General features: G+C 35.0%; 1 protein-coding gene across 7 annotated transcripts in view; it reads right to left on the minus strand.

Annotated features, from left to right (window-relative positions):
* Nucleotides 1-17,403, minus strand: part of LOC109106330 (unconventional myosin-Va-like) — an 86,077-nt gene extending 68,674 nt beyond the window's left edge. For 2 of the 7 annotated variants that reach the window (XM_042743711.1, XM_042743714.1), the window contains exon 1: nucleotides 12,762-12,963. In XM_042743711.1, coding sequence (XP_042599645.1) covers nucleotides 12,762-12,794 — 33 coding nt within the window. In that variant the 5' untranslated portion in view covers nucleotides 12,795-12,963. Of the gene's footprint in view, nucleotides 1-12,761; nucleotides 12,970-17,135 lie in introns of those variants that run through there. The other 5 variants (XM_042743712.1, XM_042743716.1, XM_042743713.1 and 2 more) reach the window with 5 other exon arrangements.
* Nucleotides 17,404-17,845: the final 442 nt, after the last annotated feature.

Raw genomic sequence — 17,845 nt, forward strand, 5'->3', positions numbered from 1 at the left:
AACAGATTCTGAGTAAGAATTTGCTCATCATTACTCATCATCATCAATTTAATAACATTAATTCATTAATATTTGATAACACTGTGTAGGTGTTAGTAACAAAGCTATCATAACTGTCTGTGTAGACCTGCCCCAGCACTCCCTCCTTCTCGATGTCCGAACTCGCTGGAACTCTCTTTATCTTATGTTTGAGAGGTTCCTTGAGCAGTATCCTGCGATTCAAGCAGCCTCTTTGGATCAACGCCGAAGAAAACCAATGGAGAAGGACAGGTATGACAGCTTTTGAGCACAGTGTTGTGTTGTAGCCCATGTTACATTATTCAATTAATTCAATGATGACCAATTTAATTACCTAAGTAAGTGGAATACTGCTTGAAGATTAATTCATAATTTGATTTATGAACAAAACAGACTCGCTAGAGTGACAGATGAGGATATAAGAAAAGCAGAGGACTTTGTTCAACTTATGCGAGTTATGTACACATCCAGAATAATTAAAATGAATATCACTTATAACAATAACTGTGTTATGTTTTATTTGCTCACACTTTACATTAGGTGTCTTTAATATGTACTTTTACTTTTAAACAATTAATATGATGTACTTATGTTCACATTGTTTTGCAAATCACTTTTGCTACTATTGTCAATGGGTAGGTTTAAGGGTGGGCTAAGGTGTGTAAGGGAAGGTTAACTTATATAGATATAATTACAGAAATTAATTACAGCTGTAATTACATGCAGGTATTTTAAAAATATAAGTACAATGTAAAAACATGTATGTACACAATGAGTACAGTGTATCAAATGATAAATATAAATGCTAGTACATGGTAGTTAAAAGTGGGACCTATTATTCTAATTAGATATCTGCATTATATAAAGTGTAGATGTCAAAGCCTTCCTTAAAGAGGCAACTGCACTAGATCCTAGATTTAAGCATAAAGTGGAGGATGACACAGTCTGGGACCGGATAAAGGATAAAGTGCTAGCAGGACATCCTATGGAAACAGAGCAGGTATTCATTATGAACAAGAATGTGATGTGAAATTAATTAAAATTTAAACCTTAAATTAAATACTAATTTACTGCATCATGTCGTATGTATGTTGTAGTCATTTGTTTTGTCAAACTGCCTATTACACTTTCAGCTGACAGAGCATGGTGATGTCGAGGAGGATATGTGGACAGGCCAGCCACACGAAGAGGAGAGAGAAGAAAGCAAGAATGAAACTATAGCAGTGGTGAGTACAACATGATAAAAACTGAAAACATAACTTGCCATTTGCCAAGTTTTTCTTCTTTCGTTCCTTACATAGCTTCAGAAGTGCAAGAAGGCCAAGCTGACTCCTTTGGAGGAGCTTTTTGCTGAAGACGATGCACTTAAGGAGAAACAAATTCAGAGCACCTTGTCCATCCAGGAAAAAACTTACAAAGAACTGGAGATGTATAGGGACATGCTGTCTATACTGACCTCTGAAGACCCTGCAGTGTGGTGGTGGAACAGGAGAGACACGTATCCTCACCTGTCTGAACTAGCCCTCTCATACTTTTGTGCACAGGCCTCCTCTACCCCCAGCGAAAGGGTCTTTTCTACTAAGGGGGATACAGTTAGCCCAAAGAGATCACGCATCCTTCCAGAGAAGGCAGACATGCTGATCTTTCTTCAAAAGAACTGCTGACTTGGCATTTTAATCTCTCTTATGTTACTGCCTCCAATAGTAACTGCCAGTTATATATTTTATATTGTATTTTTTGTGTTATACCTAAATAATTTTGGTTTGTAATTTCTTCTTGCATTCCTTTTAAATGTTATTTATTTCATTATTTGACAGAACTGTCACAGTTAACAGTTACAGGCTACTGGTTATAGCCTAAATGGGGCAAGAATAAAAGGTAAAAGCATTTTTCAAAAAGTATTTACTTTTTTTTTCTTTCTCCAAAAAATATCGGAATAGGAACCGAGAATCGATAAGAACTGGATTCGATAAGCAGAATCGGAATCAGAATCGCTAAAATTAAATGATACCCAACCCTAGTAATGAAGCAGATAGAAAAGTTAGTATCTTCCTGCAGTCCAATAGACAGTAGTGCGGTGGTGGCTTGAGTCTGTTTGGTGATTTAACGCTACATTTAAAATTAAATTGTTAAGTAAATTAGTAACAATGTCCCCATCATATTCATTTGCTACATTAGTAGGGCCTTATGATTTCCACAATGCAGAAAACAAGGATGGAATCGAGGAATCCAGTCATAAAACGGAATTTACTGTATATCATGAAATTTCATGGAATTTGTCTTATTTTTGATGAATAGAAAATGAAAAAAGGGTCTGTACATATAAAAATATATGTATAGACTGTGTCTGTAAATATTAAACTGCAAAAAGACTTATTTAAGTTTGTGAAACTTTATTAGTTTGTGAAAAAAAACATTATTAGTTATTATTATTTATTCATTTTAGATGTTTACATTTGAAAAAGCTGTGCTTCCTGCATAAACCTGCCCCTGTTGGTTTGACAGTAGCTTGCTTGACCTACACAGTTACCTTGTTTAATTTCTTAATTCAAGTTATATATATATATATTTTGTTCTATTTGTGTTACTTGTTATTTATAAGTGAACTGAAGTTTGCTGTTAAGTGCACTGATGACAGTCTCATTTTGAATAATGTGTTTATGTATATATTTTCTGTTTATGTAGGCTATATAGAGATTGCTAATGTGTCGTCATCATGACGTATTCCCAGTGGTGAACGCAAAGCATTTTGGGAAACCGCGGCACAAACATAACGCGCCAGACTTCTATGCATGGAGGGAAGAACGCTGTTATAAAACTGGAATATTCGTTCTCACGATAGAAGTGGCCTAAAGCTTAAGAACGGAATATCCTTTTTATCGTTTTCCAGCGTGGAATAATAATAGTACAAGCCATGTTTCAGAGGTGACAAAAAGTTGACAAATGGCATGGATAACATTAGCAGCAGTAAGGAGCCCAAGATTACCTTCGATAACACTCCGCACGATGGTGTGTTCAAAACATTTTCACAAAGGTAAGTTACAATTACTCTCTGTAAATGTTATGTTGTGGGCAAAATAACCAGTGTGTTTTGTTTGACTTAACCAGACCATTAGATTTGACGTTAGGCCAATGTTAACTGTTAAGTAGCATGAAATGGCTAGAAGATGAGCTTAAGTTACCAACGTACTAAAGTGTAACGTCAATCAGTTTTAAATGTTGTACATCTAGGCTACATAGCAAATTTATTTGGTGACTGTGTCTGCAGGCAAACCTGCCTATGAAATGTTGGAGTGTGATCCTGACTGGACCCCTTCTATGTACCTCGGCCATACTGAGGTCAAAGCTACGAACACAGACCGGTTCAAGCCTTTTTGGAGAATTATATACCATGCTCACATCTAATATGTAAATGTTTATTGTTTTCCAAAAGATTTTGTAATGTCTCTTCTCACATGTAATGATTTTTAGCCATGTCTGTAAATAAAATCCACAAAGACTGAATGAAATTATGCCTCCTTTATCTGTATTAAGGAATAATTGTGCAAAATCAGTGTTCTTTGGTTGCAAACACAAGTACATAACTTAAATAGTAGTAACAATCCAACTTAATTTAAGTTTCTTTACATATTTAACATGTAAATACATTTAAATGAATACATTTACATTATAAAAAGTCCATAGAGAAAACTTTGTGTGTGTATGTACTAACACTTAGTATCATGTAGTTGTAAATATATGGGTGCTGGAAGTTGGGCAACAGTTTGACGTCCCTTGACCAGTCGCTCTGCTCGTAAGGATCGAGTCCTTTGATTCCCTTTTTTTTCTCGTCATATCTCGTCTTTGCATTAGGATTTAATTTTAGGCGGTATGGTCCGACAATGTTTTCTTTAGTCCGCTGCATTTTGTACGATTATATTCTGTTTTTTCACGCTAATTTTTAATTATTTTCATGCCAGAACACTAGCCTGCTATGCCAGGCCCAGGTAAAATGGCCAAAACATACCCATAATTCTTTGCGTTCTGATGACGTTGCCGCCCAGTTGGTCATATGTCTTAGCGATCTCTATACTGTATTCTATATACAGTACCAGTCAAAAGTTTTGACACACGAATAGGAAGTGTGTCCAAACTTTTGACTATACTGTACTATAATATAGCCTACACATGAAGAATATTGCCCGATATATCGGTATCAGTCTTTTTTTTACTCCCTAATATCGGTATCGGCATCAGCCCCCCCAAAAAAACATATCAGTCGGGCTCTAGTGGCTACTACCAATACTGCAGATATTGGTATTGCTAATTTTTTTTATTTATTTTTTTTTCATTTTCATTTTATGTTGTCCTAACACAGTGTTTGTAGTGTGCCTGAAAAGTCCTCTACACAGAATTAAAATAACAAGTAACAGTATGCAAACAGAAATTAAAATGTTATGAAATTAAAAATAGAAATGCTTTATATATATATATATATATATATATATATATATATATATATATATATATATATATATATATATATATATATATATATATATATATATGGTTCTAGTTAGGAACTCCACTGTATATGGTAGGCACAGTAAGCACACATAGATTTATAAGATGACTTTAAAAAGTGATTCATCTGGAATGCATCTGTTCCTGATGAAAACATGCAGATCAATAAATAGACATCTTCACCATGTACATGTCTCGTCTGTATGAACTCTTCAGTAAACATCAGAGAATCATCTATGATGATGCACAATAAATTAGTCATATCACCATCATGACCATTTGCCCTCGGGGTGATGCGGGGCAGGTGTGAATGAGCAGAGGAGATGGGGTTTACCTAAACAATTTAAAAACAATCAGTCAAAACCTATTTTTATCTGTACAGTGTTCTATATTCCCTTTGTCTGCCTCTTTTAATTATTCCTTCATTTCCTTGTTTGCCAGTGCTCTGATTAACAAAATAATTTTTGTTGACTCATCCGAATAACTGAGAGAAAACAAACAGACTAGGGGTGCACGATAAATATCGGCAGATAATTAATGCACATCTCATCAGTAAAGCCGGTTCTCTAATCAGTGGTAAATTCCATCAGGTGCATGATTTCACATAGAGCAGCTGTTACTACACAGAGCCATTGTTAACTGACAAGCTGCGCAAATCCATGTTCATTATCAGCATGGATTTGCGCAGCTTGTCAGTTAACAACAGCTCTGTGTAGTAACAGCTGCTCTATGCGTAATCATGCACCTGATGGAATTTACCGCTGATTAAAGAACCAGATTTACTGACGAGATGTGCATTAATTATCGGCCGATATTTATCGTACACCCCTAAAACAGACTGTCATACAATCTCCATATCGATAGCACTGTCTGACTTATGGAACCAATCAGCTTGTTGTAAAGTTATTGGGGTGAAGTTATGCTGTGTTTATATTTACTGGTTTATATTTTTTAATCTATCCATTAAATCATTAACTTTTAGATAATTTTTAAGAAATAACAAACAGAAACATGCAGAAGTTTTAGAAAATTGTCCAGGTAGGACCTTTTAATAATAATTATACAAAGTCTCTACATTGCGAGTAAATCTTTTGCATGAAGTTTTAGAAAATTGTCCAGGTGGGTAATTTTTGTATTATTTATGCAATGTTTTTAAGTGACTGAATCAGAATAAGTTCAGCAGATATATAATCTCTGCAGTGCATGTTGTGTCCATATGATGGCTTTAGTTCTAAGTCTATCAGAATTTAGCATCATTTATATTAACATTAGTAGTAGAATTATTGTTGAATGGCACTGAATGACCAATTATGTCTCAAGCATTATTGTATATATAAATTATATGGTCACACTATATTTTAAAGTCCAATTCTTGCTATTAAGAAACCTTTCCACGTCTTTTGCCTCAACAAACTACTAATTTACTGCTCACTAATAGTTAGGAAGGTAGTTTTTAAAGGGTTAGTTTACCCAAAAATAAAAATTCAGTCATTAATTACCCTCATGTCGTTCCTAACCCACAAGCTTTCTGTGTGCAAAGAAAACAAAAATAACAATTTATTCAACAAATATTCTCCCCGAGTTACAGTCTTCCGCTATTTTGGAGAGTACAATGACACATGTGCATGCTTTCCCCAGAAGGTAATCAACACTGATTATGTTGATTACGAAGCTGAGCAACCCCCCAAAAAATATTTGTCCCAAATCATTGTTAATGTACATAATGACTTCACCCTAGGTTGTATAATTGTGTATTGTACATTTTTAAGCAAAACATTTATCTTTCTGTGGCTCTATTAAAGTCTGTATGCTTCATATAAAGAGCAGTAATATGATGCAATCTAGGAAAACCTGTCGGATGTCACGAGAGACGTTTTCAGGAAATTCAAATAAATAGGCTGAATGTCAATTTTTTGTCTAAATGGGGTTTTCATTAAATTATTATTCTATAAAACCTTGTCTATTATCTCTGAAAATATCTTGGAAAAGACTTGTTTAGTGCAGAAAAATAGTAATTTATTGTGGCAAGCAGAAAAGACTGTCTTTATCTAACGTTTTTTCTCAAAATCATATTCCTGAAAATCATGGTGATCAACCAAATTCAGATAACCATATCTTTTGTTATGTTCAAGCTATGGACGAAATAAAAATAGTTTTGGAAATGGCTTGAACCCAGCTTTTACATGGTATCAAAAACTATAATGGGTAAAATTTCACCATGTGGTGGGTTTTCCTAGATTGCATCACATATAGATCACACTTTCTCTTTCCGTTTTGTTTTAACACTGAACATCAAATTCATTTATGCCAAAAATTAAACTTATGTCCGTTTGGTGATTAAATAAACTGTATTAGACCGCTGCTCAAGTTGAATGTGACGCGTCCAGTGTGTGATAGATCAATATAATCATTAATATTTTTATGCATTTACATTTGTTTTGTTTTAGCATTTGATGAGTATTTGTGGGGTAAAAAGTATATAATTTTGTATTTTTCTTAGAAAATGACCGATAAATTGGATGACTTGTGGGTGAGTAAATTATCAGGAAATTTTCATTCTGGAAGTGAACTGCTCCTTTAAGGACAAAAACCTGAAAAATGTCTTGAAGTACATTACCTGAAAAATATCTTGAGGTGCAGTAAGGTAACTGTAGCATAAGAAGAATAACTGACTCCAGGCCATTGAATTATTAGAAAAACAATGATTTGCATTATTAACAAAAGGCATAATTAACAAATTTAAAAAGTGGTTCAGAAACAAAACACACAACAGACAACCATCCACAGAAGCAGTGACGTATTTGTTTGTTTAACCTGGATCTCTGGAGGAGACCATCCCAGAACTGAGCTCCTAGCAACAGAGATACAGGGACAGGAGGAGAGAGGGTAAAAATAGCATCTTAACACAATCTCTCTCTCTTTCTCACTCACACACACACACACACACACACACACACACACACACACACCACACACAGTCAAAAACACAGTCACTATTGCAGAAACAACTTGCTCCTATATCTCGCACACTTGGCCACATTCACACTTAGTGACGATCACCCTTAATGCCAGAAAATTGAGGATTACAGGATGGTGTGAAAACAGCAAATGTGTGGTTTCAATACAGCTGAAAAAAACATGAGATAATCCTCATGTGACACAACCACATGATTCAGCAGACAGAGACAGACATACACGCATGCATGCATCTGACCCAGCAACCAATGAAAGGGCATCTGTAATATGACATAATACATAAGCATTTAGCATTTTCTCCAAGAACACATACACACATACACTCATATGAGCTGATGTATCTAGAAGGTTTCATTATAAAAATATGAATGCTCATACACACTGCTAATTGTATACAGAACAAATTGCGATGTCAGACATAGTAATGGTTATAGTAATGTCTCTGCGTCTCATGGTTGTAAGAAGCATGAATGCTAAAACCTAGAGTATATTCCAGTTTTATCCAAACGCTTAGAATGTACAGCCAAATGCATAGCCTTTATGCTCCATTTGATAGTGAGCCCATTTCAAGTGCATTGAGTCCAATCGTGAGAAAAAGACCACCCCGGGACAGGATTTAACCAGGGTTTAGATGAGGTTAATCCCAACCAGGTGAACTACACCTCTGACTTACCTCCATTGACCTAATCTTCACCTAATGTGACATCTCAATCCCATTCACTTGCAGGGTTTCAATGAAACCCAACTGTGATCTCACTGTGAGCCACGTGAAAGCTCATTCCCTGACCACGTCATTCACTCTGGATGACATTGCACAAGTATCATGTTCATTAAATTAAGTTGATTAATTCTTTCACTGCATTTTTTCGTGCCACCACACATGCAGTCTCGCAAATATCAGTAACAATCCTATAATGATAATAGTAAAGCATTAGTTTACCCCAACATGTATATTGTATATTTTTAGTATTACTAATGATTTTAAGTAGTACCTAAAAACCTGTAGTCATTATTAACTTGACATTTTGACCCCAGCCCTAGTCCTCCTTTGTGTGTTCATGAGAGAAGTAGTGACGTACAACTGTGAACCAACAATTTTTTTTGTGTCAGATCATTCCAATATACAGCTGATCTGGTACAAAAAATGATCGGAACAATTCAGTTAAGAATTAAAGTGATTCAATGTCTCTGTGCTCAGTGGTTAACTGCTCTCTAGAAGTTATCAATGAAAAACACATAATATCAATCTTCTCTTCACAAAACTATTTTTGACTGAAAAAAATAAATAAAAAATAATAATAATATATATATATAATATATATATATATATATATATATATATATATATATATATATATATATATATATATATATATATATATATATATATATATATATATATATTATTATAAATATATATATATATAAATTTTACTGGTGGAAACCTGTGCCAAAGATTAAAAAACACTAATAATCACACTATGTTCTCAATTAACATTCAAAACCACATGAGCAATATGACCTCAAATAAAAGAGGAATGTGATTATTGTGTGTGATTTAGAAAGAAAGTGAGATGGGGGATCGAGAGGGAACTTTATAAAGCATTTGTAAATCAGTTCACGGCCAAACTGAGATTATGGCATTAACCCTCAGCTTTCACTTTAGAAGTCACAACTCTTTTTTCACTCCACTTGTACTCTTAAGGATCATTTTTATCAAACACGTTGATCACAATCACAACTTCATACAGACAAAGAGGTCAGATTCAATCAAAGTGATTCGATTTTACCATAAACCTCTGTATCCTGATAATTTTTAATGTCCAAAACCCCTATTACACTGGTCTCTGGTACAGCCCTGTGGCTATTCATAAACTCATAAAACAGAGACACATTATAATCTCCCCCTCATTCTAGACAAGACACGTGGCTGTTTGTGTGAGAGCTTGACGATTACAGAATCAATTAAATGAACTTCTTCATCTGTATGACATTCGCATCTCAGCTGACTACATTCTGTGAGAGACATTTATGTAATGGGAAAAGTCCAACCATTACACTTCACAAAAATGTTTTGAAAATGTTGCTCTTTTCCATGCAATCATAATGGATATGATTTACATGAACATGCTCAAAAATATTATCATAAGAGTAATCCATAAAACTAGCATATGTTGTCTTTATAAAACAATACTGTGAACAATATTCAGTGCCACTTGAAAGGTTGTGAACCCCTGACCTGTTTTAACAAAATAAGAGAGATCATACAAAATGCATGTTGTTTTTCATTTAGTACTGTCCTGAGTAAGATATTTTACATGAAAGATGTTTACATTTAGTCCACAAGAAAATACAATAAATAATAAAAGAAAAAAAATTGCTGAAATTATTAAAATTTGCTGATTTTATTGTTTGTGAACCCTTGGTTCTTAATACTGTGTGTGGTTACCTGGATGATCCACAACATTTTTTTTTTTTTCGATGGTTGTTCATGAGTCCCTTGTTTGTTCTGAACAGTTAAACTGAGCACTGTTCTTCAGAAAAATCCTCCATGTCCTGCGGAATCTTCGGTTTTCCAGCATCTTCTGCATATTTGAACCTTTTCCAAAAGTGGCTGTATGATATTGAGATCCATCTTTTCACAATGAGGAAAACTAAGGGACTCAAACATAACTATTAAAAAAGGTTCAAACATTCACTGATGCTCCAGAAGGAAACACGATGAATTAAGACCCAGGCGGTGAAAACTTTTGAACAGGATGAAGATGTCCAAATTTTTCTTATTTTGAAGAAATATATATATTTTTTCCATTTAGTACTGCCCTTCGGAAGCAACAGAAGATACTTGCATGTTTCCCGGAAAACAAATTAAGTACAATTTACCTTGATCTTCAAATTCAAAAAGTTTTCACCCCCCAGCTCTTAATGCACCGTATTTTCTTCAGGAGCATCAGTGAATGTTTGAACCTTTTTTAATAGTTGTATTTGAGTCCCTCAGTTGTCCTCAGTTTGAAAAGATGTATCTCAAAATCATACAGTCTCTGCTGGAAAGGGTTCAAATATGCAAAACAATGCCAGAAAACTGAAGATTCCACAGGACATGGAGGATTTTTCTGAAAAACAGTGCTCAGTTTAACTGTTCAGAACAAATAAGGGACTCATAAACAGTCGTGGATCATCCAGGTTACCACACACAGTATTAAGAACCAAGGGTTCACACATTTTGAATGGGATTATTTTAATAATTTCAGCAATTTTTTTTTTTTTTTTTTTTTTCTTTGTTAAAATTAACTCACATTTTCACAGATTCTGCAAGGGGTTCACAAACGTTCAAGTGGCACTGTATATGTATGAGTCAAAATCTGCTAAGATGCAATAATGGAACAACAGTTTTAAAAAGTATTTTTCACTATTGTTTAACACAGGATATGCATTTTCATGGGTTAAATAGAAGATTTTTGTAAAAAGACATGACAAAAACAGCTGCATCAAAGCCACTCCTTTCCTGTTAAAAAAATGAACTTGATTTCAAAAGGTCTAAATTTTTGACTTTTAAAATTTGTGACCGCTGAATGTAACATTTTTGACCAGCCAAATATTTCAGTATCTGAGAAACGTGATTTATAATAGCCACGATATAAACTTTAATCCATAAAATAAGTACAATGAACTACACAAAAGCATTTTAAACATTCTCTGGCACATTTAATAATTACCCAAAAATCAATCATAGTTCACCCCTTATGCACATTGTCACATCCGTCAAAAGCTTTGCCTGGCTCTCAGTTCTAATATTACAACTAAAAACATCAACATGACATATCCATGGACATAAATCCCTTTACTGAATATTTGACAGCTACATCATACATAATGATTACGTTATAATTAATTTGTTTTCAAATCTACATAATTAAATATTACAACACTGATGTCTGTCAAAAAATAAAATTCACAAAAATCGTAGTATTTACGAGAAGCAGAGGTCCAGGAAGTACACGCAATACCCATATACTAAAACTAAATACTACCGTTTTGACTAGTATGTACATCAACGCTTTCCAAGAAGAAAATGGCAGCCTGAGCAGATTCAACATGTCTGTCAGAGATGATAATGTACCTAATACATAACACACGTGACTATAAATTTGTTCTTCATTTGCTGAAATTGAATTGGAATGATAAGGGAACTGGTGGAAAAATTCCAAAAAATTCCTAAAGAGAGTAAACACCAAAACTTTACTGTGTTAGTGAATATTGTTGTATGTTATATTTTGACGGACTAAAATGTGGTTTTAAATACTGCATTCTAAATACTAAACTATATTTAAGATACTATTTTATGGTCTTTTTGTGCCCTTTCACATTCATGGAGGAAAAAACATTGAACATTCTATTTGGACATTCTGCTAAACATATTCATTTTGGGTGAAATATCCCTTTAAATGTTACATGATGTGCTGGGCTTTGACCTCCCAGTTTAAAGAAGAAAACAAGGAAAAAGGGAGAGGGAAAGAGTAGAACCGACCATCACATGACAGAAGCTCATGTGAAAATCTGCTGCCTGCTGTTTTCCAGAGTCTCCCTTCACCCACCAGACTGTTACTACTGACCAGCTCTCAAATACGCTTGCCAAAAATGTCTGAAATCCCACAAAATCTGTTTGCTGGAAAAATAACTACATTGCACTTGATTACAGTTACTCCAAGCATTCCAAAGCCAGGTTGCCCAGGATTCTCTGGGGCACAGAACAGTGTTAACACATATCCTGATGAATTACCACAGCCAAAATAGGATCTCATCCAAACGTAATGACGCAAGATTAAATTTAGTCAAAATAAATGGAGACGCGATGTTCACATGGACAATAAAATCCTATGATATGAGATCACAGACCATTTCCGATTCTTATAAGCATTATTGTTGCATGATTAAATCTTTATCAGTTTCACACTTATGTATACTGCATGACCACTACAGAAAATGGAACAATTGGCAACAAATGTTATCTATATATTTCAGTAAAAAACTAGGATAAAAAAATATTGACAATATCAGTAAAAAATGTTGGTTCTTAATGACTAATGAACTTAATGTTCTAGTGCAGAGTTTTTCAAAATGTTGATGATGACCCAAAAATATAGTATTTACATTACATTATATTTGTGGAAAAATAGTAAGATCACCAACTGAGAAGTACCACAGTGAATACTGAAATTACATATGCTCAAAACAGGTAAAAGAGTATTAGTTTCAGTACTTACTTTAACAAACATAAAATCCAGCTCTTGGTTCATGTTTAAAGCACAACCTACTCTATTTCATACTGAAGACAAGAAAAATGACGTCTGTCCTACTTCTGCAAGTGCTGGGAAACAAGTTAGGGATCGCTCATTGCATCTGATTGGATCCCTGATCCCAGGCGGATATGTATTGATAACTGCGTCTGGGAAACGGTCTTCCGAGTGGCTGATGCTCGAGTCAGCAGAGGGGATTGTTTGTCTGTATCCTCAGCTGTTCTCAGAACAGCCAAACCCTCTAGTGTCACATGAGCAAGAACAGAACCTTTTTTAAATTGCATCATTCTGCAATACTGTGTGACAGTCAGTAGACAGAGAGATAAGTTTCAAACTGGCATGTAAACGTAACAGATGCCACATGCAGATGCACCAGTAAATGGCTGAGCTCATTTCATTTACCCCTATACAGAACTTATTTACTTCATACTAGTAATGCAACACACATGTTTTTAAGAAAGAACGAAGTCATTCACATACAGGTTTATTGGGCCGATAACATTATTACAGCAGAATGTCCAAGATAATAAAAAGATAAACGTTAAATGTTGGCATTTGGTTTAAAAAAACTTTTACACTATTTTAGCTAAAGTTGAAATTTAAGTTTAAAAATGTCATGTGGTGTAACAAAAACAATATTATAAAACAGATAGTTCCGGTCCTTGATTCTTATTGGTTGAGCCGCGTTCGAAGCTGTTGTAAATTAACCTAAAAAAACATACACCATTGTTTACTTCTATGTGTTGCTCGGCAACCACTTTATTGGAACCATAGATGCCCCATTCGACAGCTCCAGGCACGTTGATGCGGCCGCCATCGTGGAACAGTCAACTTGACGTCATTCCCCATATTGTAGGTTCTCACAGAGCAGTTGAGCTGTTCTGTGCAGGATTGTGGCATCTTTCGAATATTCAGTGAATACTATGGTGAATGACGTCAAGTTAACAATTACAAAATGGAAGACGGCTTTCGTATAGTGGCCCACAAAAACATTCACTAATGAGGCATCTATGTATATATATATATCTATGGTAGGAATCACAACTTTTTCTGAAAAAAAACTACATTGTTTGGTGGAAGAATACTGTTTTTATTTATATCAATACACTTTATTTCCTCTGTTTTATTCTGTAAAAAACCTTACTACGTATATGGAAATAACCGTTTTTATAAAAGCCTTAAGCCCCGTGAAGCCGTCGTAAAGCCAGTAAAGCCATGGTTCACAGTGAATTTATAACAGCTAACCGGTGTCCCCCCTTCTTGGGGCTTATTGCTTTATTGTATGTTTCTTACAACTTAAGTATGTTTCCACGCCCTAATCATTATTTTCAACATTTTTATATATATTTAGAAATGTATCTATTAATTCAGAAATATTGTATCATTTAGGCAGGTTGTACCATATGACCTTGATATTAAAATCTAAGCTATCCTTGCCTTGTAATAAAAAGTATCCATATGTTTTTGCATGTTGGCCACACATTGTGATTTTCATTTGGCATACACACATTTTTTTTTAAAATATTTATAATATTTTAACAAAACTGCTTTGCTGCTTTTAATAATAACAAAAGATTATTCCAAACTACTTTTAAAGAATTTAATCCTTGTAATGAGTTTTTTTTTCTGTATTAAATTCCTCCCCTCCGTGTTGTTCCAAACATGCAGGACTTCTTTGAAACACTAAAGAAGATATTTTGAAGAATGTTGGGGTGCAAAATTCATTGACTTTCATCTTTTGCATTTCACAGAAGAATGTGAGTTATACAGATTTAGAACTACACGAGGGTGAGCGAATGATTTTAATTCTTATAACTACCCCTTTAATTATTCACATACATTGTGATGCATTTACTTCTTAATGTATTTTTATATAAATTAACATGTCATTGACTCACATGCTCAGCAGTCATTGGATGTTGAGAAGTTTACATGAATACCTGGCCAACCACTTTTACAGTATACATCAAAGATACTGTACCTATTGGCTGTTCATAGTCTTTATGAGGTACTGTAATAAGGACAAAGCAGGAGATTTTTACCTATTATTTATAAATATATAAAAAAATTGTGTAGCACCTACAGCTCTGTAAACTCTTCTGAAAAAAAAGCAGTTGACATATTTTTGTCCAATGTGTACCAAGTATATTGGATCTGCCATAAAACCTACAGCTTGTGTGTGAGTACATCATTATAAACTGACCTCAAGGAAAGAATAAAAAGGATCATGCAACCTCTTAATATTGTTCTTTTTACACAAAGATCAGAGTCTTTTAGCACAGCTTTGTGCATGTGAGTGTGCGATTTCATCCTCTGTTATAAGGATCTGGTGATTCTGCAAAAAGTTGGTTCCATGAGATCTGTAAGCAGCAGCCTGTGGCAGAATTCCATGATATAGCGAAGAGAACAGGCCATTCCCTGCATCAATGTGAGTTTTATCCAGAGAACATGAGCACACACAAAGACCTGCGTGTTCTCAGGGTTGCCTAGGAAATTGTGAATATGACTTCTTGGATTTAGTGACCTTTAAGAGAGGATAGGAAAATCTCATGCTGACTGCAGACAGCCAAATAAAACATTTAGACATGGCATCATAGCAGTTAATAATACTTTGATTGTATAATCTAATGCATCACAATAACCAAGAGAAACACTACAAGAATAAACTGCATCAAAGAAACAGTTCATCCAAAAAATTGATTTTATAAAACCCTTAAGCCCCATGAAGCCGTGGTTTACAGTGAATTTATAACAGCTGTGTGAAGGTAGCATAAAATAATAATAATATTTTTACTGAAATCTGAGAGGTTTCTGTCCCTCCTTTGAATGTCCAGGTTACCAAACATAGAACATCCAAAGAGGTCGTAAAGACATTGTGAAATGAATCCATATGAATTCAGCAGTTGAATCAAAGTCTTGTGAAGAGATACAATTCGCTTTACTTAATAAAGGCTATACCTCATTGGTTCTTGTTTATCACACATGCATATTTGAGCTTCTGTGTTTATCAAACGTGACATGCTGTAAATAAAAGGCTAAATAAAATCTATTCATCACATAAAGTGATCATATTTTTTCAGTGATCATAAGACATTAACCAGTCAATTCACATGGATTCATTTTACGATGCATTTACGACCTTTTTTGGCTCTTCTAAGTTTTATGGGTTTGGGACAAAAACGTGAAGGTGAGTAAATGATTCAAAATATTAATTTTTGGGTGAACTATCCCTTTAACCATTATAAATAAACAGGCTTTATTGCATATATGCTGACTACTAAACAAAATCATGCTACCCACAATAAATTGCAAAAGTATTTTAAAAATAACCTATGTCAAGCTTGCTGTACATGTAAGCTTGAATCAAAATAAACGTGCTGTGCTCTAGCAGCTCTTAAAAGGATCCGTCAGTGCATTTACAATAAGACAGCTGCATCATGGGGGATGGGTGGGCCTCCCCCCTTCTCTCCCTCTCTTTTCAGTAAAAGCATCCAACCATTCGTCATCCGAGACATCATTATGACTACATATGTAATGATGTCATGTTTCTGCTGCTACGCAACAATATTCCGATAGATTTTTTCCCAAGGAGACACGCCTTGATGTGTGCGGACCGGCCTACAGGCCGCAGCAGGGGACTATGCTGAAAGATGCGTGGATGCAGGCTGTGATGTTAGAGATGCTCACATCAGCATCAGAGATGGTCGCATCATCCCATGCAGACAACGATGCTCGCATCAGCACCACTGCGTCCCACTGGCTCTCTGCGGTCAGCCATCAACTACAACTGTAACCCATATAAATGCATCCCAGGCCTTTGAATACCTCTGCTTGCATGTCCAATACTAAGAATCTTTGTTGTTTCCAAGGGTGCTGAAGGCATCTGCTTATCAACAGTCTACCTAATACTATCTTTGCATGCATCACCTTCAATAAAAATAACAAGCAATGCCGGTGGTTTCATGCACATTTCATTGTATTTGTATAAATGCTGTGTTTTTATGCTGCAATCCAAGGTTGCCAATTTAAAGGACAAATAGTGTGTTAATGCAGACAAAAGAAAAACTCTAAAACACAACATATGACTGCAGTACAAAACATATCATCGTATAAAATTAAACAATAGGTTGTTCATCGGCATAAGGCATGTGTGATGAATTTCTTCATTCAAATAATCAGAAGGCAATAAACACAACATGCCCTATGCCTCAAACCAATGCATAAGAATCAACAATAATGCCACTTTCACACGCATGTACCCACTGACATTGCGTTAACACTTCTGCATTGCACTGACATTCGCATTTAATGTTCACAGTATGAGATGCTGAGTATGTTTACCTTTGTATATAATTCAGACGCAGCCATCATGATGGTCGCACAATGTTCCTGCAATCACAGTCAGCTGAACATCCGACCAGTCCCGAACATTCAAAGCTCTCCTGAAGATCTCACTCAGTGAAAAGCCTTTAGAAAGATGTCAGGAATCCAAAGGCACCGGCTCATTCCTCGTGAATCTGGTCGTGTTTTTGGAGTGTCTCTGTTCGTTCTGGGTGCGATCTATGCAGAGAATGAGTCAATGAAAACGCGGTTGCCATGACCGAGAAAGAAAATGACGCAAGAGTGCGCTCTGGTGGACAACACTGGACCACCACACACTGGCATCCCACCAGTTTACGCTATTTATCAATCTATTCATCTATGAACAATAACAAAATATAATATACGACACAAGCATGATCACTTTACTATTATTTACCACTATTACACTTTAATTTACTCTTAAATGATACGGCATTTATAACCGCTATTTTAAATAAATTCTAATTTAACTTTCATTTTATTTTCGCATTTACTAAAGAAACATGACAAAAAGAAAAAGGTGCAAATCAACCGCATTAATAGAGATAACTATATAGGCTATACATATTAGAAAAGTTCACCCAGAGAGTTCTAATACAATTTACTCACCTTTATGTCATTCCAACCGCAAATGACTTTCTTTGGCTCCTCTATTTGTTCCTGGCATGTAGCACAACAACTTAAGTTGT

The sequence above is a fragment of the Cyprinus carpio genome, chromosome B18, assembly GCF_018340385.1.
Source record: "Cyprinus carpio isolate SPL01 chromosome B18, ASM1834038v1, whole genome shotgun sequence".
NCBI classification, from domain to species: Eukaryota; Metazoa; Chordata; class Actinopteri; order Cypriniformes; family Cyprinidae; genus Cyprinus; species Cyprinus carpio.